Source organism: Paramisgurnus dabryanus, chromosome 13, assembly GCF_030506205.2.
Source record: "Paramisgurnus dabryanus chromosome 13, PD_genome_1.1, whole genome shotgun sequence".
Taxonomy (NCBI): Eukaryota; Metazoa; Chordata; class Actinopteri; order Cypriniformes; family Cobitidae; genus Paramisgurnus; species Paramisgurnus dabryanus.
In genome coordinates, this window is record NC_133349.1 from 22,997,198 (window position 1) to 23,025,143 (window position 27,946).

At 37.1% G+C, this 27,946-nt stretch overlaps 2 protein-coding genes across 3 annotated transcripts in view; one reads left to right on the plus strand and one right to left on the minus strand.

Moving 5' to 3' along the window:
* Positions 1-4,633, minus strand: part of LOC135743542 (dynein axonemal heavy chain 11) — a 78,454-nt gene extending 73,821 nt beyond the window's left edge. The window contains exons 1-10 of the mRNA XM_065261310.2: positions 4,421-4,633; positions 4,154-4,297; positions 3,809-4,005; positions 3,454-3,643; positions 3,241-3,340; positions 2,298-2,509; positions 1,917-2,150; positions 1,356-1,523; positions 445-561; positions 22-159 (exon numbers count right to left, since the gene is read on the minus strand). Coding sequence (XP_065117382.1) covers positions 22-159; positions 445-561; positions 1,356-1,523; positions 1,917-2,150; positions 2,298-2,509; positions 3,241-3,340; positions 3,454-3,643; positions 3,809-4,005; positions 4,154-4,297; positions 4,421-4,633 — 1,713 coding nt within the window. The remainder of the gene's footprint in view (positions 1-21; positions 160-444; positions 562-1,355; positions 1,524-1,916; positions 2,151-2,297; positions 2,510-3,240; positions 3,341-3,453; positions 3,644-3,808; positions 4,006-4,153; positions 4,298-4,420) is intronic.
* Positions 4,634-5,597: 964 nt separating this feature from the next.
* Positions 5,598-27,946, plus strand: part of sp8b (sp8 transcription factor b) — a 74,933-nt gene continuing 52,584 nt past the window's right edge. Inside the window, exon 1 of one of the 2 annotated variants that reach the window (XM_065261313.2) lies at positions 5,598-5,659. The gene's annotated coding sequence lies outside the window, so the exon portion shown is untranslated. Of the gene's footprint in view, positions 5,660-6,203; positions 6,331-27,946 lie in introns of those variants that run through there. The other variant, XM_065261314.2, reaches the window with a different exon arrangement.

Consider the following 27,946-nt stretch of genomic DNA (forward strand, 5'->3'; position numbering starts at 1 on the left):
TCTGAAGAATAGCTACATTACCTGTTCAAGGTGAGAATCCAACAGGTGTTTGCATCTGTCCAGCTCCTCCTCCAGAAGCTGAATAGCTTTGGTGAAATTAGGAGTAAAATTTTCCTTTATGATGTCTCTGTCCAAGAGAGGTTTGAGCACAGCTACCAACTTTAAAAAGATGCAGTTTGAAATATGCTTTAATACATTTTAACCATTTATCGGCGGTTTCCAGGACAGGGTTTAGATTAAGCCAGGACAAGGACTCAGTTATATTGGGACATTTAAGCAGTTTTTTAAACATACCTTAGAAAAACACATTACTGGTGTGCATCTTGAGACAAAACAATGGCCCTGATATATTTTAAGATGCTGTTTTCAGTTAAGACAGCTCAAGCTGAAGTCCTGTCCGGGAAACTATTAACTAAAACATGCTCATTTAAAAAAAAATCTTACTTTGAAAACAGATTCTAATCCGGAGCAATCTTGAAAGGCCAGATGTAGAATTCGGGATAGTCGTTGATCAAATTCTGCCACCTTTTCTTGGAAATTCATGTAGTCTTTGTCAAATTCCTTAAAACAAAATGCTACAATTGAGTCAAAGGATCAGCTATTCAATATCATTAATATCTAATAAATAAGTTTGTTTTAAAGGGGACATATCATGAAAATTGGACTTTTTCCATGTTCAAGTGCTATAATTGGGTCCCCAGTGCTTTTATCAACCTAAAAAATGTGAAAAAGTACAACCCAGTAACTTAATTTTGGTAAACCATTTTCTGCACGCATGTTAAAAAATAGGTCATTGAAATGTGGCTCCCCTTGTGATGTCAAAAGGGGATAATAATGCCCCTTAATCTGCACTATCCAACCACAGCACTGCCATTTAGTGCAGAAAAAATTAATAATTTTAAGTTCAACTGACCACCATCATGGCAATAAGTGTTTGCATTTCATCCGCTCATTTGCATTTACGAGGACACACCCAAAAAATGGCACAAAGTGGCAATTTTAAAATGTTATAATATATTATCTATATGTTATTTTGAACTAAAACTTCACATACATACTCTGGGGACACTAAAGTTTTATTTTACATTTAAAAAAAGTTTTGTTTAAGGTCCCCTTTAATATTTGTAATAAAATGAACATAGTTAACTCATGATCTATCTGCCACTAGGCCTATTAAATTTTTTTGTTACTTACATTCAATTATGTAGAAAAATATAAAAAGTTGACACACTAAAGCTCATAAAAACCGAACATGAAAATGCAGGCTCTTCATTGTACTGTATATGGTACACTTGTAGGTCAAAACAAACTTTATGTTCAGGAAGAACCTGAACAGATCTCAAATCAAATCATACCTGAGAAGTTAAATCTAGGGGATTGTATTCACAGTCCCGTATTACTTTGCAGAGCTGGAGAAACTCTGAGTGAAGCAGTGAGACTTGCTCAGTGTAAACTCTTCCTCTGAGTCCTCCAAACATCAACTTCTCCAACCTCTGAAACTCCAGCTCTGTGGAGAAAAAAACCTGGAAACATAAAGCATAAACTCTCAGAATAAACGGGTACTCTGGAGGTACAATTGTGCATTTAACTGTACCATTAAAGGTACACAACAGGTCCTTAGGGTACAATTAAAAACAAGTTATAAATGTACTAACTGCAACTTAACAGGTACAGTTTTGTGCCTTGAGAGAGTGTACAATTTTTCGCAAGTTTGATTAAAACAGTTTTGCCTGTGTGTATGTGCATAATGTACTGCAAATACAGAACAAACTGCCTCTTACAGGTAATACAGTTAAAAGTTGAAATAAACAGTAGAAATAAAATAAAGTATCAAATAAATATCTGCAAAAATACAAGAAATTAAAGTGAATATTATCACTCAACATGAAATTATGAGCGTACACACAACTGCTTACCTTCAGCTGTGAAACCCGTGATAAGAAGACATCAAATCTGGTAAAAACGAGAGCCAGAGGAAAATCCCAGCACTTCTGTGTACTGCAGGGATCGGACAAAGCCGCCACTTTCGCTCTGTATTTCCTAAATGTTTCCCTGCAGTGCTGAAAAACTTCCACCACAATCTGCAACTTCTCCAAGCCATCTTCAGTCTCTGTTCTCATCAGTTCTTCTGCATGAAGATATAAAGTGGCCTAGTTGGAGAAAAGATGTAATATTTGTGTTACAGGAATAATATTTTGAATGACTATTCTGACAAAAAATAAAACTTAAATGTACTTCAAGTCACTTTGGATAAATTGGTCTGCAAAATTCATAAATGTAAATGTAATGTGTGGTACCTGCTGAATGAGCAGGTTGTGTAGCTCCTGCAGCAGTACAACAACACGAGCCGGCGAATGATAAAATAAGCAGTGGGACCATATGAGAAATATCACATGAAAGACTGTTGGGATGAGTGCATGGAGAGATGAGAAGTCTTTTTCTTCTATTTGAGTTAGCAGTGATCTCAGAGGTTGAAGGTGAAGGTCTATAGCTTTGGCCTCCTGCAAAGCTTGAGGGAAAATAACATAATGGCTATGGACACATTTGTGCTACACGGGACAAATATTTTCGTTTCCAATACATCCACTTTGTGTAGAATGACATGAAATGAAGAGCTCAGCTCAGATGCAAAACCCACTACATGATCTTATTTTTATCAGGCACTTATATTTAGGTTCAGTTTTTTCACTTTAATGCCAATGAAAAGGTTATTAGTCAGTACCTAAAAATGCCTTATTTTCACAAATGTCACTTCAAAATAGTCATTTCATTGGTATTTAACAAATTTGACTGTCTTTTGTTAAACACATGCAAAAATATCTAGTTACTTTGCACTGTCCTGGCCACTGGACAGGATTAAAGGGATAGTTCACCCAAAAATTAAAATTCTGTCATCATTTACTCACTCTCATGTTGTTACAAACCTATATAAATGTATTTGTACTGAGGAACACAAAGGAAGATATTTTGAGGAATGTTTGTAACCAAACCGATCATGAGCCCTATTCACTTTCAGTGTAGGAGAAAATATACTATGGCAGCGAATGAGGCTCATGAACGGTTTTGTTCCAAAAATTCCTCAAAATATCTTTCTTTGTGCCGAGAGCCTTCGGTCAATATCATAATCTTGTTTTTGACAGAGGTGGCGTTCAGTGGCTTTCGCATCCGAGCTCTTCAATTACTAAATGACATTACAATGTTACAAGCTAGTGATTAAAGAAAATTAGTAAAATAACATACCTTTTAAAACGTCCTCCGTTAAAGTTTTGAATGGTGAGAAATAACTGCTTTCTATAATTTCCAGAATTCTCATCATCTTCTGAACATCTGGATTCTGAAGCTAATATTTACAGTGATTTAGTGCATTATAAACTGCAAAAATGAACCATTTGCATACCATTATTTGTTCAAATGCAAAATTATTTCAGCAGCTTATAAAATTTCTGGACAAACCTGTTCATGAATACTTTGTATATTCGTTTTCCTGGAACTCCAGAAGTCAAGTTCAGCTTGTGGTCCAGGGTTCAGTCCCTTTACAATCAAATCACCAGAATCTTCTTTTAAGACTTTATGAATCATGTTTGTCCAGCTGATGACCATTGACTCTATTGCATATATTCCAGCTCTGTTGTGACCATCTTGTCTTGTATGCAAAAGAAAAAAGAGAGTATTGTTATAAACATACTGTTATGCTTCTTATTCTTATATGATGCATAATAAGTCACATTACAAGACAATAACCAAACCAAATACAGCTACTTATTACTAAATTGATAATCTGTTAACATTTAAATCAAGCCTGTCATACAGTGTGATAGTTTCCTCTTCACATCGGTCTAACCAGTCACTGATGGCAGGGAATGGCAGAATGGTTTTCCCATACAACTGTCCTCTTACAACAGACATCTTGCTTTGGAATTTCTCTATGTGTTTCATCACATCCTGTGATATTGTTATTGGCCATATCTGGTGATTCTTCTTGTTAGACAGAACCGGCAAATAGACCTTGATACAAAAAAATGTCAAATTTACCAGAATTGATCACCTGAAATTACTTGCTGATATTTTACTGTTCTGGTTTTGTATTTATTTTAGCATATCAAATGTGCATCTGAATACATTTCTTAAAGGTCTAATAACAAGACTTCATTACCTTCTCCATCGTGTCTGACAGCTGTGCCAGAAAAGTGGGTGACACAACCCCAAAGAGTAAAGAACCCTTAAAGTTTTCTGGGTAGATGGGTACATTTTCCTTCTTGAGAATGTAAACATTCTTGCGTTCAGAAAGATGACAAACCTAATGTGCAAGTTGAAGTCATAAGTACTTATATAAAAGCAACCATCTCTGATCTTGCATGCATTACATATTAATCTCAGACACAAATGTAAACAAATACACAAATAGCCTATATTGGCTTACCTCTGTAGAAACTGTAAGCTCACTGGACGCAGTCAAGCTGAAAAATAAAAGCTTTGTACTTGTTTCGAAAAACTTTGTAAAAAGTTTTTGATTTTGTTCAAGGTTGACACATTTTCCCCACGTATTAGTTTGGAGGTTAAGCATCCGGCACAGTATTTCTCCAAAATACTGCACCCTGAGATCCTCAGAAAACTGCTCTTCCTTTTCTGACATGTTTGTTGTCCTTGTTAAGACAAACAGTCCAAAACTTTGATGAAGTCTTCTTAAAGCATGTTCAACGCGAACAACGTCATGTTTACATTTGGCCTGGTTAGTTTCATGCACGGGCTGCAGAGATTTAATTTCGAGAAAGTGCAGAAAGGGGAGGAACAGCGTCCCGTTGCCTTGGTTTCCATCCCACATCATGCAAATACCCCCAAGCTACTGCAACACTACTAGTCATTAGGTGTTTGACTTCACGTCTCGCTGCGCAGATTGAGCGACGTGTGACCTCAAATTACCGCGAGAGAGATTCTAAAGTTGTTTTTACAACTCGCTTTCGCGGGAATTTAATGTCATTTGACAACCGATCTGCGCAGTTCGTCAAGAAGTGGAAGGCTAAGTAGTTTGTTTAGATAAGTTTATTGTCAACACCAACGACTTAAAGCAAAGCACTTCGTAATAAAGATACAGGAGATAATTATAAATCATATGACACACATTACACATTAACAAAGAGTTTAGTTTTAATAACCCTCACACACAGTTTTACCACATGAAAACAGACTGTAAATGTTAGAATATGCTGTGTAGTAATCACAATTTTTTATGTATCTAATCACTGTTATTGTCAGTGCTATTAACTATAGTGAATTGATAAACTGTAGTTCTGTAGTATACTTTAACATGTACTGTGGTAAACATCATAGTATTTAAACAATTTACTCCAGTTTATTATAATAAATACGAAAGTACACTGATTTCATGTGATGTATAAAGTTCCTAAAAAAAATTGTGCACACACATTTTGTTATATTTTTAAAGATCACTATAATTTTTACATTATTAGTAGTTATTATGACTACCACGCTTTCACAATTATGCAAAGTTCATATTTCACAATTTAAGGTGCTGCGTGTTCACGTGAGTGCGCCTATAATGCCCTCTAGGGGCCTGGAAGCACACTAATAAGGGCCGACTGCTTCTGGCAAACACGACGTTGTGCTCTCTGTCCCACTGATCCAAAGCTCCACAAGTAAGGTAGGGTGCTTTCTGCCCACCTTTTGGGAACTGCTACTCAAATGGTGTACTTTCTGAAATATCCAAGTATATAGGTACATAAAGCTTAAGTCAATAATGTAACTTGCACCGCACCGTCAAAACAAAGCATCACTAGCACGTGAAAGCGGTCCTTAACTTTACGATCCGGTTTTCTGGTCTTAACAGTATACTTCAATCATGATGATACAGTAACACCTTAACTTTGTTTTATTTCATTTGACTGTAACTTTATAGAAAGTATTTGAAATAATTTTCTGGAATTTTGGGGGGAAACAGTAAGCAAAAATATATCTTCTTTCCTTGCCAATATGGACATTAATTTCCCCTTTGCTCTGAACAGTAAACTTCATTTCAGACTGGGTGTTTGCGGTGAACATCTCACTATAGGGAACCATGGGAATGTGGTTTGAACTGGGCAGAATGCGACATCCGGCCACATGCCGCCTTACGATTGCGCCCCTGCGGTGTTATGCAAGCTATATAAAAGAACAAATTTGTTATCCTCCACCCGAGGGCATCTGTTGATGGATACCTCCTCCTCCCGGGGGTCGAGAGGAAGTAAGCGTTCAACAGCCGCTGCTTATCTCGCTTTAGTTGTTTTAAGTGTTCCTCACTTGAGATATGACAGATTTAAGTGCTCCACTTGGAAGGTAATAAATGCCATTTTTATTTATTTAAACGGCGAGTTTCGACATATTCCTTTCTTTTATTGCGCAGGTCGGCCGCTGCTCGTGATGGTAAACATTTGTATAAATTGTATGTATACTATTTATAGATATACAGGCTATTTGGCAATTATTTATTTATTTCAAGAAAAAATAACTTTTGTAAAATTAATTTATATGAATAAATTAATATGTAAGTCCACGGCATGGTATGTTAATGTTTGTGTGTACGCAGAGGGTAGCTGGAATTTGGATATCAGAGCACATGAACTTTGAGCATTCCCAAAGGAAAGCATTAGCCGTATGTGTCTAGTGAGACGCTTTATCCTTTTTAATAAACCCCCCAAAAGACTGCTGCTACCCTATTGACCTAAAAGAAGATTAAAAGAGGACGTCATAGCTTATTTACCAAGTGCCTCATCACACTTGTAATGTCCAACCCTAAATTCTCTCCAACCATTTACATGATTGTTTTTGAACATCTGAATAATTAAATAGTTTGTTATCATTTCTTTTATGCAGTATAACGTTACACGTTTTATGCAGTGTATGCACATATATATGCAGTATATGTATGTGTTTGTGTCTCTCACTTTCTCTATATTCTATATAATGAGGGAGCACAATAACAATTTTGTAATTTATGTATATGCAGTTGGCACCCTGCCATGCCTTACGAAACATCCCGTCCCACTTAAAATGAGTGTGATAGAGTGTGGGGTGCGGGGTCTCCCGCATTTATCTGTTTTGTCTTAGATTTCTCAGGGGTCTGTGTGACATTAGCTTTTGATTCTTAATCCTAGCACAGGCGGTCCAATGCAGGCAGCCAATGAGATATTCCCCTCACAGCTTGTGATTTATGACCTTGCTGCCCAGCACTTAGTACAGAGAGATCACAAGGTGCTTCTGAGGCCAGTTTAAAAGTTTTAATATGCATAACCCATGGTCCCAACACATTCTGCACACTGACTTTACTGCCCAAAAAAGATGGGTCAATAAATGTTAAAAAAAAAAAAAACATCTGCAAAGGCGCTGATGTTATTGAAATCAACCACAGTTGAAATGTGTCAAAAAAGCAAAACAGATCACATTTCTTATTATACAAAAACATGAAATCAAAAATCACTTGAATTCTGGCAACATCAAATATTATTTTGAAAATGAATAGTCAAAAATAACAAAACAAGATGTAGTGTCCACGTTTATGAGCCCCTTTGAATAGTAATGCTGTTTGACTGTTTGCTTTCTTCTTCAGTGTGCACTTGCAACCATGGTGTTCACTTTACAAAGGAAACTAAAGACTCAAGTGTGCATCTTTTGTGGGCGTAAAGCCAGCCTTGCCTGCAGCATATTAATATTGTGTTTGAGGATTGTGGAGTGAAGATGACATTGTGTTTGGAGCTGTAACCTCAGAGTGATGTTAGATTTATCAGCGGCGCTGTGAATGAAACAGTTTGGCACGGTTGACTACATTCTTAGGGAGTTGTGTCTCTACATGAAAACATAAATCTCAGCTTAACATAAACTAATCTCCAAACTTCTTTCATAGCTTAAATAGATCCTTGACATTTTTATCATTTTTGTCAGATCATTGAGATGTTTTTTCAAAGATACATTAAAACAAAGACTGCAGTATTATTGTACAAAGTAGGACTGCACAATGTATCGAATTCATCGGAATATAGCAGATGTGCATAGTGCAAATCGCAATAGTTTGCAATAACTGAATAATTGTAATAATTTAAAAGGTTGTGTATAGTCAATGTTATAGGAAAGACACAGGCACACAAATGATTGCTTGTTTGTGCTCTGATGTGTGGAAGATGATCAACATTCAGAAATAATGTGAAATGTATGTTTGTTATATATTTTTTTAGTTTTTAAACATATTTTAAAGCAACACTAAAGACTTTTTGCTCTTTGGTCCCCCTACAGGTTGGAAGCGGAATTATCCATTACTACTGTTGTAAATAATTTAGCCTACCGCAGCAAAGTTAGGTCTGCCGTAAGGCAAGTTTTTGTAGTTTTCACTCGAACTACAGGACCGCTGCCCGACGGTTGGAAACTTCTTTAGTGCGGTTTTGGCCGATAGAGGGCTGCAAAGCGAATGTGAAAGTGCCGTTCACCCTGTTTCTAGAGGATGAACGACTAAAACTTTTGTGGAAACGTTATTTTGAGGTAAAAAAAAACTCTTTAGTGTTGCTTTAAAGGGGACATTTCATGAAAATCTGTCTTTTCCATGATTAAGTGCTATAATTGGGTCCCTAGTGCTTCTATCAACCTAGAAAATGTGAAAAAGATCAACCAAGTAACTTAGTTTTGGTAAACTATTCTCTGCAGGCATATGAAAAAATAGGTAATTGAAATTTGGCTCCCCTTGTGATGTCAGAGGGGCGTATTATTATAATAATACTGGCCCTTAATCTGCACTAACCAACCATGGCACTGCCATTTAGTGCAGAGAGAGAGAGAGATACAAAAAAATTGACAGCACAAGAATTGAACCACCATCATGAGGATCAGTGTTTGCATTTTATCAGCTCATTTGCATTTAAAAGGACACACCCCAAAATGCCACATTTTTGCTCGCATCTAAGTGGCAATTTTAACATACTATAATAAATTATTTATATGATATTTTGAGTTAAACTTTTACATATGTACTCAAGGGGCACCAAAGATTTATTTATCTTTATTTATCTATTTATCTTAAAAAGTCTTGTGAAATGTGCTACCCAGTCTCACAAAATTATATACCTATAGTTACATAATTTTTTGATTCTTTATCGTGATACTGTCATGAATTTCCACATTTTTTTGTGATCGTATTACGAATTTCTGTTTATGTGTCATTGTCACGTGACACACGGCATTTTCGCTTCGGTTTAGGGTTAGATTTGGTGCTTGCGTTAGGATGTCACTTTAAGTATTGGTTTATACTATTTTTCAGATTTTTTTTATATTTTCTAAATTGAAAAAAAAATTGTCGCCTGGCGTTAGGGTTAGAGTTGGGTTTGGGTAAGGGTAAGGATGTCTTTCTATGTTTATCTAGCCCTAAACCGAAGAGACAATGGTAAGAAAATAGTACAAAATTTGTGACAGTATCACAAAATTATTACATGACTATAGGTACGTATTTTCATGTGTGGGCTGGAAATGTCCCCTTTAATAAGTTCCAGTTGAATTTTCAAACTTTAAGCATTATCGTATCACATACCGTTCATTAATTTCCATTAATATTTTGAAGCCCTAGTGCAAAATATTTTGCAGTTGCCATTTTTACATTGCATAGTTTTACACTATTAGGAAAAGATTAATAACATGTTTTAACACACCCTGTAAAAAAATGCATGAAGTTTAAACAACTAAGTCAATTTAACCTACTTTTTTAAGTTTTGACTTGTGATAAGTTGACATAACTTGTCTAACTTAATTCGTTAAGTTAACTAACATAAAAATATATTTTTTACTGTGCAGTCATGGCATGATACAAGCATTCTGATTCACATTTAATTTAGTAACAGTGATATGAGAGCTTGCCTCCCCCCCATTTAACGCACTGTGTTTTTTTTGTATGTTTTCCTCTATGCCAGGGGATGTGCATTAAATGGCAACACCAATTCACCTGGACTTCACTAGCATGTAATGGGTGCATTACGCTCCAGCCCCCCATCCAGTGCCTATCAAAAGGGACAGAGGTCAGCTCTCTCCTCCTTGCACCTGATTGAAGGCATTTATGCCAATTATGGGAAACAGCCTTTCTAGGCTAATGACCCCAGCAACCTTGGACTTTTTCTCCTGGTTGGCCTTGGTGACCAAACTGCCTGAGGTCACCGTCTCTTTATGGGTCCCCTCTCCCTTTTGGATCTGCTGAATTGAGACTCATTTGCATTTTGCTTTGTCGCATCTCTGTATTCCAATGAAATACACACAGCTGGTCTTTGTTATGCATATTCATCATGGATATGTATGTAATTGTGCCGCCTTACATTGTTTGTAACAATTACAATCTGAATGAGTATGAGTATGTGAAAACACAAATGTGTGAATTTCTATATTTGTAATGCTTAAACTAACCTATAGAAACTGGACAATCGGCTTACGAATAATTGTGGGATTATCTTGCCGTTTACTGCTGATACCAAAACTAATTATTTACTTTAATTTCCTCTATGAATCTAAAATGAGTTTGTAACTTTCTCTATTAAATATAATTGCAGTTTGTCTAGTTTCATAAAAAGTAATGATAAAAATAGGCCTGTGGTTAAGATTTGAGTTGAAGTAAATGATGGGGCAGGAGTTAGCCTAAAGGCCCCCATCATTACCTCGATTAGCTTCTGTTTGCAGGACAGAAGACACAGACTATCATTTGTGCACCACCCTGCTGTTGAGTTGGTGACTAAAACTGGGAGTATAGTTAGTTGTTTTTATGTTTACGTGAACGTACGTGCACGGTCGAATGCACAGCCTTGCAAAACATAGTTTATTTGACAGGTACGCAGACGTTTGATGGACGCGCGTTGCGACAAAATGCAATGCATCTACTGGACTACATACAAAATTCTCCCGTACGCGACTACGCCCATGCGTGACCTGTGTGTACAAAGTATGCACGATTACAAAATCTACTATTCCGATGAAGAACAAATTCACGCGCACATTATGCAAACTGTAAAAATGTATGCGTAAAACTGGACTATGCTTCGCCTTTACAGTGCAATATTATAGATTTTATTGAAACATTTTGGAGAATGTGCTAATATTCCCAAAATACAGAAAATACAGGAAGACAAAAAAAATGTTTCAGACAATGGTTTTTGTCTTTTTTGTGCTCTTTGCACCTAGGCCTTACGCACATGTAAACATTATCTGTTTTCTTCCCTCTTTCTCTTACACCTGGCAGTATAGTAGAGCAGCACCCGTTTCTACCGCTGTGAGATTATTAAGTTCATTATTTTAGGATCAAACGACCGGCGGTTACAATGAAGCCCTGTGCAAAAACTTCTAAGGTCCTCCAAGCCCCCCAAACCACCGTCCCCACCTCCCATTTGCACTCAGATTAAAGCTCAGTGGGGATCTCTCCACACCTCTCAGGTGAATTCCCTCTGTGCCCTACATCCTCCCATTAGTAGCCTTTTAGCTGCAGGCCAAGGTAGGGCTCGCTAATTGGCCTCGGGAACAAAACTAGCCCACTGGCAGGCTCAAACTAGCAGGAAGCAAAAAATGGCCAAATTGCCCCAATCCTGGGCAGCTACTGTGTGACCAGAGGCTGACTGGACCCCCTCTCGTGAACCATATCAAGTGACAGATTAATACATTAAGGATATATTTTGTGTGTTCATGTAGCTAAATGTGTAGAGTATTGCATTAGCAGCTCAAAAGGTCATGGGTTAGATCCAACGGAACATGCATATTGATAAAATGTATAGCTTGGGTGCACTGTAAGTCCCTTTGGATGAAGCATCTGTATATTGGGTATTTTAAATGTCAAAATATGTAATGTTAAGTAGAATGTCTTTCTGGATTTTTGTCAAAGGAGATGTTTGAGTTAACTTGCAAATATTGTCACACAGGGGCGGCAACCTGAATTAGAATATTTTAGCGTTATTGTTTTGTATTGTTTTTATCTGTGCACATCTGTGCATTATTTTAGTGTGGGATTTGAAAACGTTTAGTCTCTTTATATGCAATTTCAAAATATCATGACAGAGAAAATTGTCTACGTTTTTTTCTAAGAAGTGCTTGAAGATCAATGGGGAAAAGCATTAAGTGCTGACAACAAAAGTTTTTCCTTTCATTGTGATGCAGTTCTAATGCTAATTAGCTAAGGGCCAAAGAAATTATACCTTTTGAACTTACTGTATTGCTGGCCATAAAATCTAATGTCAGTTCTTATACCAGATGCATAAATAGACGGTTTTATCGGACACACGGCTATTGGTCTGGTGCCAAAAATGATCTCTGAAAAAAATACCTTGTTGAAAATAAAGTGTTTTGATTTGCTAAAGATGCAGGGGGACGGCGAGCATGGATCACAACTGTGCAGAGAGGTTTGGCATCCAGGCAAGAATTAGCTAACAATGTTTACGATAATTTTACACAGTAACGTTAGCTCAGTGTAGTTGATATGCTTTAAATATGATGTTTGAATGAAGGTACAGTAATTTACTTGTCATTTATTTAGCTTTTTATCAAAAATAAACTACTCTAAAAAGATTATTGTTGTTGTTTTATGTGGAAGTCTACCGAAAGTTGTGTTTAGTCCACAAAAGTTTGTTCGTGGTGTTTTTTCTGTAACCGTCTATATGGTGTTCCTGTAGGTCAGTTGGCATTGAATTAGCAGTGCAAAGGTCGGTGGATTTGATTCCCATGGAACACATAATGATAAAAAGTGCAGACTGAGTGCACTGTTTGCTTTGGATAAAAGTGTCTGCCAAGTGCATTAATGTGAATATGTATTCCTGTATTGATCCTTTTAATTCAGAATAATATTCAATATTAACAATCTGAATGTTTCATGTTGCACCTGTAGTGCACCTGTGGGATGCTGTTATTTAGTGAATAGAAAACACACATAATGACCAACAATTAGTGGTTGACTAAGGCCGATATGAGGCCGATATAACACAAATGTAATTACGGCAAATGTGAGATGAACAGAAAATTTGTGAAACTAAATAAACTTTTGTTATTCATAATAGTATAAATATAACCTTTTAAAGTACTTAAAACATATTTACAAGACAATATTAATGTGAATCTGACATCTCACGGTACTGTTTTTAATAAGACTTCGCTTCACACCAGTGTGTTATTGTGTGTGACACAACAAAATGTCATGTAAAAAGTGAATAGTGATTGGTCATTTTACTGTCTGTCAGACTTTGACTTGGCATTTGTCTTTTCATTACAAACAAGAAATTCATAGGGACACTGATGTGCAATAATATAACGCAGTGCCCAAAAATAGTCCCCTGCTATTGAAAGATACTACGGGGACTATTTTTGGCTGCTGCGTAATATCATGCTCAAACTAATTTGGCCAAGTGAGAGATGTCCTCAGGGCAACATATTGTGTTGACCCAAGGATAACATTTTTCTAGAACCTAAACCCACCCCCAACCCTAACCATAACCAAACCCTAAAATCAGAGGGACATGATAAGTGAAAAACAATGGTCTAGAAACAGCTAATCCTGGTTGTAAGCTTAAACTTAAAACAAACTGTAAACTTATTTCTGAAATCTGATTGGTTGATTGAAATGTTGTCCCAGGGTCAACATACTGTAATGTTGCCCTGAGGACATCAACCCCTTGGCAAAATCAGGAGAGCCGTAATATCATTGCGCCTCTTGCAGCCATGTTACAGCAGCAAAGTCATTGATTATTACGCCAGAATAAGAGTATAGATGGATTTCAGTCATGTGACCTTTTACGTCATGCCGCCATCTTGAGGACCTACCGAGTACCAGTAGGCTATTGACAAGCATTGGCTACCTTGCTACGATTTACGATTTCTTATCTCTATGATTCTTACGGATACAGTAAAGGGCTACGAAAGACAACATGTCGCATCTCGACTGTCATGAAATTAAACGCTACTTTAAAATAATATATCTTGGTTAGGGTGTGATGCCTACTCGATCCCTGATGCGTTCTTCCAGCCGCTGTCCGCTGCTACCGAACTAACACTATTTTACAACATAAGAAGGCGCGACACAACATGAAACTCTGCTTGAAGTATTACCTGGATCTCTACACATGAACGCGAGCATTGAGAACATTGTTTGTGTACACGGAGTTTACTAAAAATGAAGGTTTTGTACAACTGACTTTGGCTGTTATGGTGTCCGCTCGTCATCTCAGCCAGACGTAAATAATCGATTTCCAAATGCGAATGAATAAATCTCTTATGAGGCTCCTTTTTCAACTAGAAGGTCAATATTGTTTTTCACTTGCGACAAAACAAACGAATTATCCGTGCATTTTTATGGAACTATGCTTTAGGACCTATCAATCTTTACTCTCCTCCCTCCTTACGTCGCAATTGGAGATCGATACATCTTGACTGGGAAGAAGGCGGCGAGCGCAAATCATCCAAAGTCAGTTGTTCAAAACCTTCTTTTTAGTTAACTCTGTGTTCACAAACAATGTTCTCAATACTTAAGTTCACGTGTAGAGACACAGGCGATACTTCGAGCAAAATATCATGTTGTGTTGAGCCTTCTTAGTGTTGTTAAAATAGCAATTTTGATGCTCACAGCATATTGAAGGCATAGCTTCTAGTTCTTTTGCGACCACTTCAGGTCCTCAAAATGGCGTAAGACAAGTGAGTGACGTCAGCTGATATTCATGTATAGTTCTTAGCCATATCTGCCTAGAATATCGCAACTTTTAATTTTCCGTCGGTCCTAGTACACGATGTAACTATAGAAGAGTCAAGTTTTAATTAAGAAAAATATCGAAACTCTTTGGTTATTTTTGAGCGTGATGCTAATGGTCTAATCAGATTCATTGTATTGTGTCTAAGCTATGCTAAAACTGGTAGCGACAGACCCAGAGATCGGCTGAATGGTTTCCAAAACGGTAAAAATCAAATGTTTAACTCTAGGGGAGCTGGAAAATAATATTTTCAAAAAAAGTGGAGTGTCCCTTTAAGCAAATTTAGTGGCAGATTGAAAAGAGTAATCGGCCAATGCAGGGAAAAATAATTCAAATATAGTTCGATATTTCTGCAACTACAATTTATCGGTCCATCACTACCGATAATCTTTAATGCACAGTAGGTTGCTTTGCATACAACTTTCTCTATAAACAACATACTCAAAGATAGAAAAATTAATTATTTTATATGACCGGTACTACACAATGAAGATCCTTATCTGTCTAGTTTAATACATAGACCAATGATAATAATAGCAGTGCATATATGTGTGTGAGAGAGAGCAAGTGAGAGAGACAATTTGAGCCATTTAGGTAAGTTCTCAAGCCATTATACAGTGATTACCCAAAGAGCATATGAAAGGTTGCTTTGATAGTCTGTTTTTAAATGGGTCAAAAGCTCTTCTCTGTTCAGGGTAATTGGAACTTGAATCAATTGTTTGTAATGCATGTCAGCATCAGCCATCAAACTCAATTGAAGTCTGTCTGTATGACATATTATGCATTTTAAAGGTGTTTGCAAAGCTGCGGGGAAAAAGATTCCAGTACCTTAACAAATCACAATGATAACAAAAACAATAGGAAAATGTTTAAGCAACTAAAAATAGGATAACAACCACAGGACATGAGAATATAGACCAGTAACAGAGAAAATAATTGTCCTCTGTCAGATTTTGTGAGGCTGTGTCATCCATCACATGGTCTAATTCCTGTTGGCCTCCCATTGAGAGTTTGAAATGTGCATGTAATTTAATTTAAAGCCCCCCGGTCACTCTCGGCATCCTCCCTGCATGTTTGTCAATGTGCTGTAATCTCATGCTCAGTGGGAATTTAAATGCTGATGAAATCGGATTGTCGAGTGTCATGTCATTAAGCGACGCTGCAAATCAAATGGAGAATGAAATATTGGGCATGTATCCATTTTTATTTTGATATCTTGCTGAAATGTTTGCATATGGTGGTGCATTCCACTATGCTTTATTGGGAAATTATTTTATTGCTTGTTAAGAGCAGTTTCTGTCCTGTGAAGATTTTCTATTGAAACTGAAGGTTTCAGCTGGACATTGAGGTTTTTTTTAGTAGCCAGTGGGTAAATGTAAATGTAGAGAGTATTTGAATTGACAAAATACAAAATTTTATGTATGAGGCATCAATATTTTTGGTTAGTTTACTGGAAGTGAACGACTATATTTTTAACATGCACTGATCCATTTAAACTCAGATGCTTTTAGTAACAAGATTAGTCTCATTCACCGTATGACACCAGCTTTCGCATGGTGGCTAATGCTCTTCTCCGATGGTTGAAGGATCAAGTCCCTCCCGCCGTCCTGCGGGTTTACAACGGTGCCACCACACCGTGCTGCCTTTTCACACATGATTAGTTCTGCCATCAGCAGCAGGTCTGAGACATGGGCACCAGCTTTCCTAAACAGGTTTTGTCCTGCAGCTGACCCCATCATTAGGCCCTAATAATCCAGTCCTTCACTGCCAAACCACGGCCGAGAACTGCAGCTCTCAGCCGTGTCTGGCCTTGCCAGGATACAAGGTTGTGATAAATAGGAAAAAGAGTCATATTTGGGACACAATGACAAGTTGTCCTCTATCATTAGTGCCGGGTTCTGTTAAGCTGCTAGATTAGGAGCAGGGCACACAGATGGTACTGCCAACACCTCTTGCTTTAAGATCAGCAGTGAGGAGGCTCTCTTTGCTGCCCATCAGCCTTGACCACCTGACCATGAGTATTGGCTGTGCAGTGCTATTATGGTCAGGGATTTATAATCATTGTCCATGACTGTGAGACCAAAAGTATTTTTGGCTCATTGGTGCATATTTTATGTATTCTTAAAAGAATGATTGTGATCGTGTTGGTTAAGGTTTTGTCTTCCTTTAAGACCATTACAGCTTTTAATAATAGCTGATCTAGTTAATGTGTAACCAGAAAACACATACTGACAAATTGTTGAGTTGCCAAACAGGTAAATTTAAATTAAAGAAAATTAAAATTTATTTTTTGAGTTTATTTCGAAATTTTTCCTCCCGCAATGTTTAATTTGCTCAGCAAGAAAATTCAAAGCTGTTCATGAGGTTTGGCTACACATCTAGCACACCCACTAGTCAGTGAGACAGCATCTCCGTTATCTTTGACACCTTTGAAAGTAATCCATTAAAATAACAATAAACGGATGCAAAAACAAAACAAAAAAGAGCCAAATGTCTTTGATTTACAAAAGCGAGGCTTCTTGTCCTTAATTTTAATGTTGGGACCTTTGATTTCCTCTTGAATGGAAGGCTTAACTGATGCTAAGAGTATAGGGCAGTAACTGAAGACAATAAGAGCTTTCAAAGTTTAAGTGCCCATTCAAATGCTAAGAAAGCAATGGCTAATTATATAGTTCTAAGACGCTTGAAAGTCTCTTATCTGTCTTACATTAATGCCGAGTCACTGATGTGCTGTTTATTTCCCAGCAGTCATCTGGTTTCCTGCCCAATGAATGACAAGAGAGGAAGAAGGAGGTCCAAGCCTCTAATGATTCCAGTGAATTTAGATTTCAATAGAGCACTGGTTCTTAATGACAGTCTTCACAGCTCCGCAAAGAGGAACACTGGAACGCTTCATTCGCTTTTTATTACAAGAATTTTACTGCTGTCATTTCATCAACGTTCTCATGTTTAGAGGTGCTGTTAACTCAACACTTGCACGAGTTAGCTTGTGTTTCGAAATACAATTTCGCTCTGTTGTTGACCATCGCACCAAAAACGTGACGTTTGGCTGCCTTGATCATCTCAGTGAGTGTGTTTGGCACTCACTTTGACATGAATGAAGCCTTTCATCACAGCCATTATCTCAGTATCTTTCCAAACTATATTAGCAAGTCAAAAGTACTAAGAGTTAAGCAGCCTGTGGGAAATTATCTCTAGGAAAATCCAATTAAATAAATTCTGCTGTTGTTTTTAATAATTTTGCAAATTTAGTTAAGTTAAGTTTTTAAGTTTTAATTAAGTTTCCACACATGAAAAATGTGCACAAAAAAAAAAAAAAAAAAAAAAAAAAAATATATATATATATATATATATATATATATATATATATATATATATATATATATATATATATATATATATATATATATATATATATATATATATATATATATATATATATATATATATACAAAAAGGAATAATTTATTTCAATAAACTGAAAATCAATTTTAATATTACCATTTAGTATATTCTTTTTGGGTTTGGCTCTATTATTCAAAAAATATTGAAGTTTAATGAATATTTTTTTACACAATCAACACACACATCTCTGCTACAAATGAACACTTAAAGTTTGTTTGTGCGATCTACTGTTATACATTTACACCAAAAGTGACAGGAGTGCAAACGTTACAACTTACCCCATTGGTGGGGTTAACTGTAACAAACAGAGGGTTTGTTGTAACACTTGCTAGAAAATGTAGTTTAAACACAAATAATTTAATAAAATTCTGTCTATATACTAAAGGTGGTTGTTGTTTATATATCTGACTATGCCTATAGATAGATATCCACACATTTATACATCCATGATCCTTCATAACCATCCTTGTATTATCAATGCATATAAATAGATTTGCGCAATTAAGACAAAAAAGTCATTATTTCCCTTGATATTGTATTAACAGTTCTTATTTTAATGAATACTATTTACATTGTTTTCATTTCATTATCATTGTTTACCTGAGGCTTAATTGTAACACTGTGTGACAACTAACCCTATTGTGTAAAAATGTTTTCAATCCCAGCTATCAGCTACTAGGAGTTGCTAACATGTTTCAAAATGGTGTTATGTTTTAGGTAACAAGACAGTGATTAAAATATTATATGGTTGGATATATTAACTTAAATCAACTAAAAAAAACCCTCATCAAAACGTTTCACAAATTCAGAGATCATCTTCTGACAGTAAGTGAAAAAGACCAAAAGCATATATCCCTGTATAAATACAGTATGTAAAGTAGCCATGCTACAATTAATTCAACCCAACTGTTGGATTATAAATAAACCTATGCTGCGTTGTTTCAAGCCATGTTTGGGTAACAACAGTTGGGTTTGTCCATATTTGACCCATTATGGGTTGAAACAACCCAGCATTTTTAGTGCATTTGTAGTAAATAACCTTTACACTTTAATTTAGCACAAAATAGCAATGTACTACAAATGTACTTGCTAGTATTTAAGTAGTATTTGTTATCTCGACTCCAAGTATACTTTATTTTTACGTGGATGGGTCTGTATGTTGTTTTTAATTCTTACCTCAAAATTTATTTTTTTACACTTCTTACATCCAAAGCATGGCTAATGTTTTGTTTTAACCCCTCCGGCTTTCAAAATCCCCCATGGGTTCTCCCCAGGGATGCGGATGTGAAAAACAATTTTCCTTTTTCCAGCCAAATAAAAAAGTACCGTATCACACAAAAGCAGCTTAAATTAGTTGTTGCCAAGCAACCAGCATCAAAAGGTCCATTGCTTTGGGTTGAGAATGCCTGTAATTTAACACTTTGTGGGTACACTGAAATCACAATCAGCCACCTAGTTTTTTTTCTTCTTGCAATTAGACCATCTCTGCACCCCCCATATACCACTGTTGCTATTAGAGAGGATTTTGTAGATGTTCATGCTGAAAAAATCACGAAAGAAGAGCAACAGGTACAGTAGTGACAATGGTCAAACATTTTATTAACCTTTTTTTAAATGTTACACTGTGTAATTTATTGTAACAAAGTTTGTCAATAAAATTAACTTCAAATTTGCAAAAATGAAACATTTACATATTCACATAGTGCACAAATGTGTATTGTTTCGATGCAAATCAGTTTGCATCTCTTGCAAATCATGCAAACATTTGTTCCATGATATCCTCGTTTTTGGTAAAGTTCAGCATGGTGATTATTCTCCTGTTTCCCCAGATGAAGATTGTTTGTTGATTGCACTCCGTATTTACGTCCGTCCTGTCTGATGATGGCAGATGAAGCCTTGAGCTTCGGCTGGGACGAAGACATTTACCGCAATCACAGCCTTTTACTCGCCTTATGAAAATTCAGTTTGTGCTGTGGCCAGACCGGCCTCGCACGTGCGAAGGTGGTCTGAAGGTGCGCGAGAGACTGGAGTGCTATTCTTTGCCCCTTTTGATTGACTCATCAAATCCGAACAGTTATCTGGCTGTCTGGTCGGACTTGTTTGCTATTGATTGATTTGATGGGAGAAAGAAATCATTAGGGCATTCGAAGCAGAAAAGAAAACCTTGTGATTCAGTGTAGTGGTCAGAGAGAGTTGATGACACGCAGACGTCCGTTGCATGTTTCATGCTACTCTTTCTTTTGTGGAAAGCCATGAGTTAAATTGTGCCTGTCCGTGCTTTTGCAAGTTTCACAGAGATTGCAAACTTTAAGAGACCACACTCGATTTCAATATCATCTTCCGATAAGTCTGTCTGCGGTTTTAAATCGCTCTAACATGTTTAACATGTTTTGGTGGGCGTGCCAGTTTTAAAGACTTGCTTTTGAAGACCTTATTTTGACTCATTGTGCTTCACCGAGAGGAAATGTACTGGGCTGTAAGTGGTAGGTAGCTGCTATGAAAAATTGCAGGAAAGAGAAATAGCTAAAGAAGTGGAGGAGCATGTTTCGGCATGTGTCTGTGGCGTATGGAGATGTGTTGCACTACATCTGAAAGAGACAGATTGTTGACGCCAACCAAACGTTTTATTTGATAGCCCCAGAAGGTAAAAAAATGTCTGAAGACAAGCAACCCAAATATGATATTAAAACATTATCATTATATATTCCTTCAAAAGTGTGTCTTTCTGTCAAGCACAAAAACATTCATACAAAGATTTATAATAAAATAATGTTATTGACATTCAATGTTCGCCAGATACTCGCATAATCTCATGCATAATCAGAGTTTACTGTTAAGTGAGTGTCTTGCGTGTATTTTGTGAACGCGAGCTTGTCTTTTATCATAAACTGTTTTGACACGTGTGCAGCAGGCACTTATTTTGACAAAACACGTGATGCACATGGTTCACATTATGCAACAAACACATTTTGAAATTTATCGATGATCGAACACTTATTTTGAATTTGTGCCCTTTGGATGAGCAGTCACGAGCCCCCACTGGGGGACATAACATGAAAATTTTACTTTTTCCATGTTTAAGTGCTATAATTGAGTCTCCAGTGATTCTATCAACCTAAAAAATATGAAAAAGTAACTAGGCTTGGTAAACCATTCTCTGCAAGCATGTGGAAAAATTAGGTCATTGAAATCCGGATCCCCTTGTGATGTCAGAAGGGGATTCTTTTATAATCATACTGCCCCTTAATCTGCACTATCCAACCACGACACTGCCATTTAGTACAGAGAGAAAGAGAGAGAGAAAAAATTATTGACGGCACAACTGAGTTTCAATTTCATCAGATCATTTGCATTTAAAAGGACGCAAACGTTTTTGCTCAAACTTACAATATGGCAATTTTAACATGCTGTGAAGTATTTTGAGCTTAAACTTCACATATGTACTCTGGGGACACCAAAGATTTATTTTAAATATCTTTAAAAAAGTCTTGTGAAATGTCCCCTTTAAAGGGAAAGTTCGGCCAAACATGATATTAAACCCATGATTTACTCACCCCCAAGCTGTCCGAGTTGCATATGTCCATCGTTTTTCAGACAAACAAATTTTCGGATATTTTATAAAATGTTTTAGATCTTTCAGTTGATTAAATGTAATGTTACGGGGTCCACGACCTTCAAGTCCAAAAAAAGTGCGTCCATCCTTCACAAATTAAATCCAAACGGCTCCAGGATGATATACAAAGGTCTTCTGAGGGTAATCTGTGCGGTGTTGTTGTAGAAATATCCATATTTAAAACTTTATTAACGAAAATAAATACCTTCCGGTAGCGCCGGCATCTTGGTCGCGTCCGCATTCAGGAGAGCGTATTAGCGTAGTGTACGCACTTTTCTTAGTGACGTATGAAAAATTTGGAGGGCGGGGGCACAGAGCAGCAGCAGAGAAACCTCCGTAGGCTGCGTAAGCTCTCATCTCATTACCCTCAGAAGACCTTTGTTTATCATCCTGGAGCCGTTTGGATTTAATTTGTGAAGGATGGACGTACTTTTTTTGGACTTGAAGGTCGTGGACCCCATAACATAACATTTAATCAACTGAAAGATCTAAAACATTTTCTAAAATATCCGAAAATGTGTTTGCCTGAAAAACGATGGACATATGCAACTCGGACAGCTTGGGGGTGAGTAAATCATGGGTTTAATATCATTTTTGGCCGAACTATCGCTTTAATTTTTAAAATAAGACAAAACAGGTGAATGACACATTTGTGGAAATCTTTATAAATAAATGGTGAGGGTGAAAAAAACTGATTTTATATTTTAGTGTGAACTTAACATAAAAACAACTGATCATGAAAAATCACATGAAAGGTAGGGACAGAAGTGGTCAGACACTAAGCAGACAGGTACAGGTGCTGCGTCTGTGTCTCTCAGACTTTGTTCGTAATCTTCTGCCGATGATCACACAGGCCGCCAGTGCACGCAGACCTCTGACCCCAGCATCAAACGCAGACCTGCAGTAAATCACACCATGGCAGTTGCCATCAACCGTTCCCACCGATCAGTCAACTCCCCTCGGGCCAAGCTCACAGGAATGCCAGCAATGTTAACCGACCACCTCAATGCGGTCAGCTGAAGAGACCAGAGACAAAATCATGCAGGTTGACATTTGTTTACAGTGCATACACACTCGTCCTTTGATTATTTTTAGAAAATCACCTCGTGTACCTAACAGTGGAAGCATTATTATGGGCCGTTTGATGTTTCCAAAGAGTATCCTGCCTTTTACGCTTCAGCTCACTCACAATGGTTTAGTGTTCCAGAAGGGGTCCGCTTTACTGTCACTTTTGTGGATGCTCCACTCACCGACATCATTCAAAGAGCCAAGGTCAGCGACAGTCCTCTGCTTAACATAAGCGCATGTTAAATGAAGGCCATTCAATCAGAGGAAGAGTGTGTATGCCTGACCACAATCAGGCCTGCCGTGACGGATGAAGAAATAAATCAGTTAGGCTTTAAGAGAGGGGGCGAGCTGTCACATTCAAGTCTTTTGCATACAGTACCTTCATTAGCATACTGCAGCCATAACATTTATTTAAAGGCATTTTCCATTTCACATAAAATCGCAGCGTAAAAACTTCCAAAACCATCTACATATCGGACCGAAAATGAGACTTTGTGGTACTTATCAATTCAGCAATAGGACAAATTGCACTGTTGCTCTCTCATTTGTCAAAAGTTTGCTCAATTTTTCTACCGCACAAGAGGCCAGCCACAGCGCACAAGTCCTTCAACGATCAATACATTATCTGCAGCCTGGCTTTGATAAGCAAGGTCCTAATACCCCTGTTTTTTCTTTTCCTTTTGCTCAAACGGAGTAAAACGAATTAAAAACACAGCGAGTCAGTAAAAGACCAATTCATAAAAGCACAGCAGCTGCCAAGGGCCCATGACAGGATGTTGAGGTGAAAAATCAGCGCTGACCTCTCCCCTGGCTCATCTATCTCCTCTTACTGTCCACCAAAGGGGCTTCACAACACTGATTTATGGGCCAAAGAAAAATGCCATGCTGGAATGGGCTTTTGATAAAATTGTTCAAGAGATTCCAGGCTATAAATCCTGATCTTTTACGTCCAGGTCGCTAGCTACTTTCACATTCTTCTCCCATCCATAAGGGGATGCCGGACATGACAACTAATCCATAATGCTACAATATTCCTGGTGGCACTTTAGGAAAACAGTAACATTTATATTTCTCTGTAAGGATCGTGTTTTATAGATCTTAAAGAACGTCAGATATTGTTTGTAAAGAAAAAATTTAACACTTATATATTGTAGATTTAGGGTCGAGACCCTCTTTAATGAGGAGAATGAAAATTTAGTTGTTTTTCTCTTTGACATTATACCTACATTTTTTTTAGATGTTTTCAATGTCCGTTGTTCATTTAAATAACAGTCACCTGTCATGAGCCAGACATTGTTCACAACAAAACAAAAAACGGTATATTCAAACTGTACAATCCTAGAGATGTCGCTTTAATGTGAGAAACTCGTGTCTAGCTTAAGTGCAGTTCACATATTTGTGGTTGCCCCGAGCGAAACCTGTTGAATTTATGTTGACAGGTATGATTAGCATCTGGAAACTCAAGTCGTCCGCATCACATGACCTGCTTTTTTAAGTGGTGACAGGAAACATACAGTCAGCAAGCTGGCGCCAGAAAGGAGGAGTGAGTCAGTGAGCGTCCCGCTGTCGTTTCTTTGGTCTCTCAATCTTTATGAGCGAGGGATGAGAAAAACAATGAGACAACCACTGAGCACAGGTGTTTGAGGAAGGAGGGGACGTGTAAAAACAGGTAGCCGCGTATTCCCGTATATAGTCTCTCATAAAAGAAACGGCTCTTCTGAGAGATCTCCACGCTGGCTGTTTTCCCAGAGTAATTGCAGTTGTAAGGGATTGTAATTTAGTTTTGCAGAGCTATGCGCTGATACAGTATGCAAATGTAATTTCTCTCCATCATATCAGCACAGAGGGATGAAGGCGATTGATGCAGTTAGGCAAGGCGAAACATTGGCAGGAAGGCAACCAATCGTCACCGGGGAATCTTATGCCACTTCCAATGAGATGTTTTCTTAAGAGCCATTTTAAAAGACAATGACATGAGCAAACGAAGTGGGAGGATGTCAAACAGCGCGGGGCGGCTGGAGTGGAGTGGCTCAGCTGAGCTCCTCAAATAGACGGCATATAACTTGCAAGGGGGGGCAACTGTGTCCTCAATGAGAAGAGGAAGATGAAGTGGCTAATCTACAAAAGTGAGTTTGTGTTTCAGATTAGGGGCCCTGCCAACAAGCACGGGGCAAAGACGCTACTGACAGGACGAGGAAATGAAATGTTTACTGATTGGTGGTGGGAGGGAGGGGTGAGGACGACACACGTCACAGCTTTGGCTGAAGGTACTACAGTCCTTTGGTATTATTACAGAATGGGGGGGTAGTGATGAAAACAGGTGTTATAGGAAGAGTTGGGGGGCTGCTGTTAGTTTAAGATTCAAGAAAATCTACACATTGCAGGGCTCAACTCAAATAATTTTTTATACTGGCCCAGTGGTTCAGGTTTTCACTTGCCCTGCCAAAATGTTTACTGGCCCCAATAGAAAAAATTCAGTGTCACGTATTTTAAAAGAATAATTAAAAAATAATTAATTGTATACATATACAACAGACACGTTCCAACGAAAAAAGGCTCCCAACTTTTCTTCTTTACCTTGTAAACTGACAGCAAACTGTGCAAAATATTGCATCGTTTCTTTGTCTACTTCCAAGATGTTAAATAATATACATTGATGAAAATATTTTTTAGTGACGATCAGGCTAGTGACAATACTTTTTGTTTAACGTCTCTCACGCTTGCCCTGGGCCACTGGGCAGTCCTTTATGTTGAGCCCTGCATTGAGTTCAGGTTTCAACGAGAAGAAGCCACCTGGGGCCCGTTCTTCGTACGTCGCTTAATACATCCGAGATCAAATGAGACATCCGAGAAGTTTAGATCTGGCTAATTATAATCTCGCTTATTTGGTTCTTTGAACACCACTGCTGTTGATGATTATTATGGCAGGATTGAATTATCTGAGATCACTGCGCGTTCGTGCACTGCAAGAAAAGTCAATACATATCGATAGTAGAAACACTGATCAGCCACGCTGTGATTGGCCAGTTGTTACAATGGCCAAGAACACGCCCATTTTTAACCCCTGCAGTCTGAGAGCTATTGATGGAAGGTTGTGAACGTTTTATGTGACTGAATTTAAAAACCCAGTTAAAGCTACTTTAGTACATAAATCACCATAAATAATTCAAAATTTTCTGTAAAAATATAATCTTGATATCTTTGCTATGCTTGTCAAAGATTGAAATTAATGATTGTAATTAAAATTTGATGCTCCTAAAGTACTTTAAGTCTCTTTTAAAAACAGTTAAATGCTATTTTGTCTGTTTGTAACAGCAACTTAAAAAGCAGAATAAAAAAACACAGGTGGTGGCCCTCCATCTTCATGTGATGTGCTGGCAGGAGTGATGTCTCTAAACTGGCTGATTGTACAGATAATCTCTGGAGCAGTTGCTCTTTCTTAAACCGACAGCCAATGCAACAATTTAATTCCTGATAAATAAAATTTTAATTGTAGTATATTATAAGATAGTGTTTTCCTCTCTTTTGTGCAGTTGTAGATAATACACCAACACTTTTAGCAGTTTCCAATAATGTGGTAAATAAAGTATGATGTGCAGTATAAGGGAATGGTAATGTTATTCTACATCAAAAGATTATAAAATACAACCGTTTCTGATAGCAATGCACATGACAGTAAAGAAATCCTCTCAGATGGTAGTCCTTTAGAGAAACTATATGCAAGTGGTTAAATAAGTTTACTTCAATTGCATTATTCTTAACTGATTTCTGACTATATTAGCAGTATTCCACGTTAACCGAAAGTCCTGCATCTGCTGAGTCTGCACAGAAAAGTGTAGTAAAGAAGATAAAGATATGTGAAAATATGTGCAAAAAACTTATTTGGTTATTTTGGTCATTTTTGTCACAGAACAGGGACAGGGTAACATATTTGTAGACAACGTTTTAAAAATAGAACAGATAGAAATTACTAAACGAAAACCCTTTTTATGCATGACATTGAAAGCTACTTGACAATCTAAAGACAAAACTAAAATAGGAGATTAGTTTATTCAAATGAAAATTATTTCACACTGAGTAATAGTCTTTATTGTACATAACATCTATTAGTGCTGGGTATGATTAATTGCTGTTTTTATTAAGGAAAATTCAAACAAATTTAAAATGAATGTGATCAGCATGTCATTCGTTTAAGAATAATAATCAAATACCTGTTACACAAAAACAAGTCGCACAAGTACAGAAAAAATATATTTGTTATATTATATATTTTTTAAATAACATCGCTTAAAGATTTAATTAATATATTCTTTTTTATTACGTGTTGAATTTGAAAAGCTCTTTATATTAATCATGCATCTTACGCAGATTGCGCTCGTATAATGAAGAATACGCGACTGCGTCAGACTTTCCGTATCACATCCGCTTAAAAAGGTACAAACTAATCTTGTTTACATGAAATAAGCCTGCTCCCGAGCAGGTTTGAGCTTAGGGACCTGTTGCTATGACACCAAGTTTAGAATGAGCTTCGAAGAACCAAATAATCCAAGATCATGCCAAATCATCAACAATCAAATCCAGCTAACTGAGTTAGCGACGTACGAAGAACGGGCCCCTGTAAATCCAGAATTATGCACTCAAAACATAAATAAAATATAAAAAATAAAGAAAATTCCTTGAAATTTAAAAACGCGTATCTATTTGTACTTGACTTAGACCATGACAATTAAAGTACTACCTATTTTTTTTCTTTATTATTCTCCAGTTTCTGTACTACTTTTCTCTGAAAATGTTGGGTTTCAATCCATGATTGGGTAAAATATGGACAACCCCTACCACACAAAAAATTGTACAAAAGCTGTCACTGGGAAGGTACTCCATTTAGGTACAGATATGTATACATTTGGTAACATATGTACCTTTAAGATACTAATATGCACTCTTCAGGTACACGGCTGTAATTTTTAAAAGGGTACGGCTTTAGTGACGGCTTTGGTATCTTTCTTAGAGAGAGCGCACTGCGTTAAATTAACCTAGAAAATGTCAACATTTTGGGTTAAAACAACCAAACAGGATAATTCGTATTTCACCCAACTACACTGTAAAAAGTGAAAGTTGGATCTACTTAAAAATA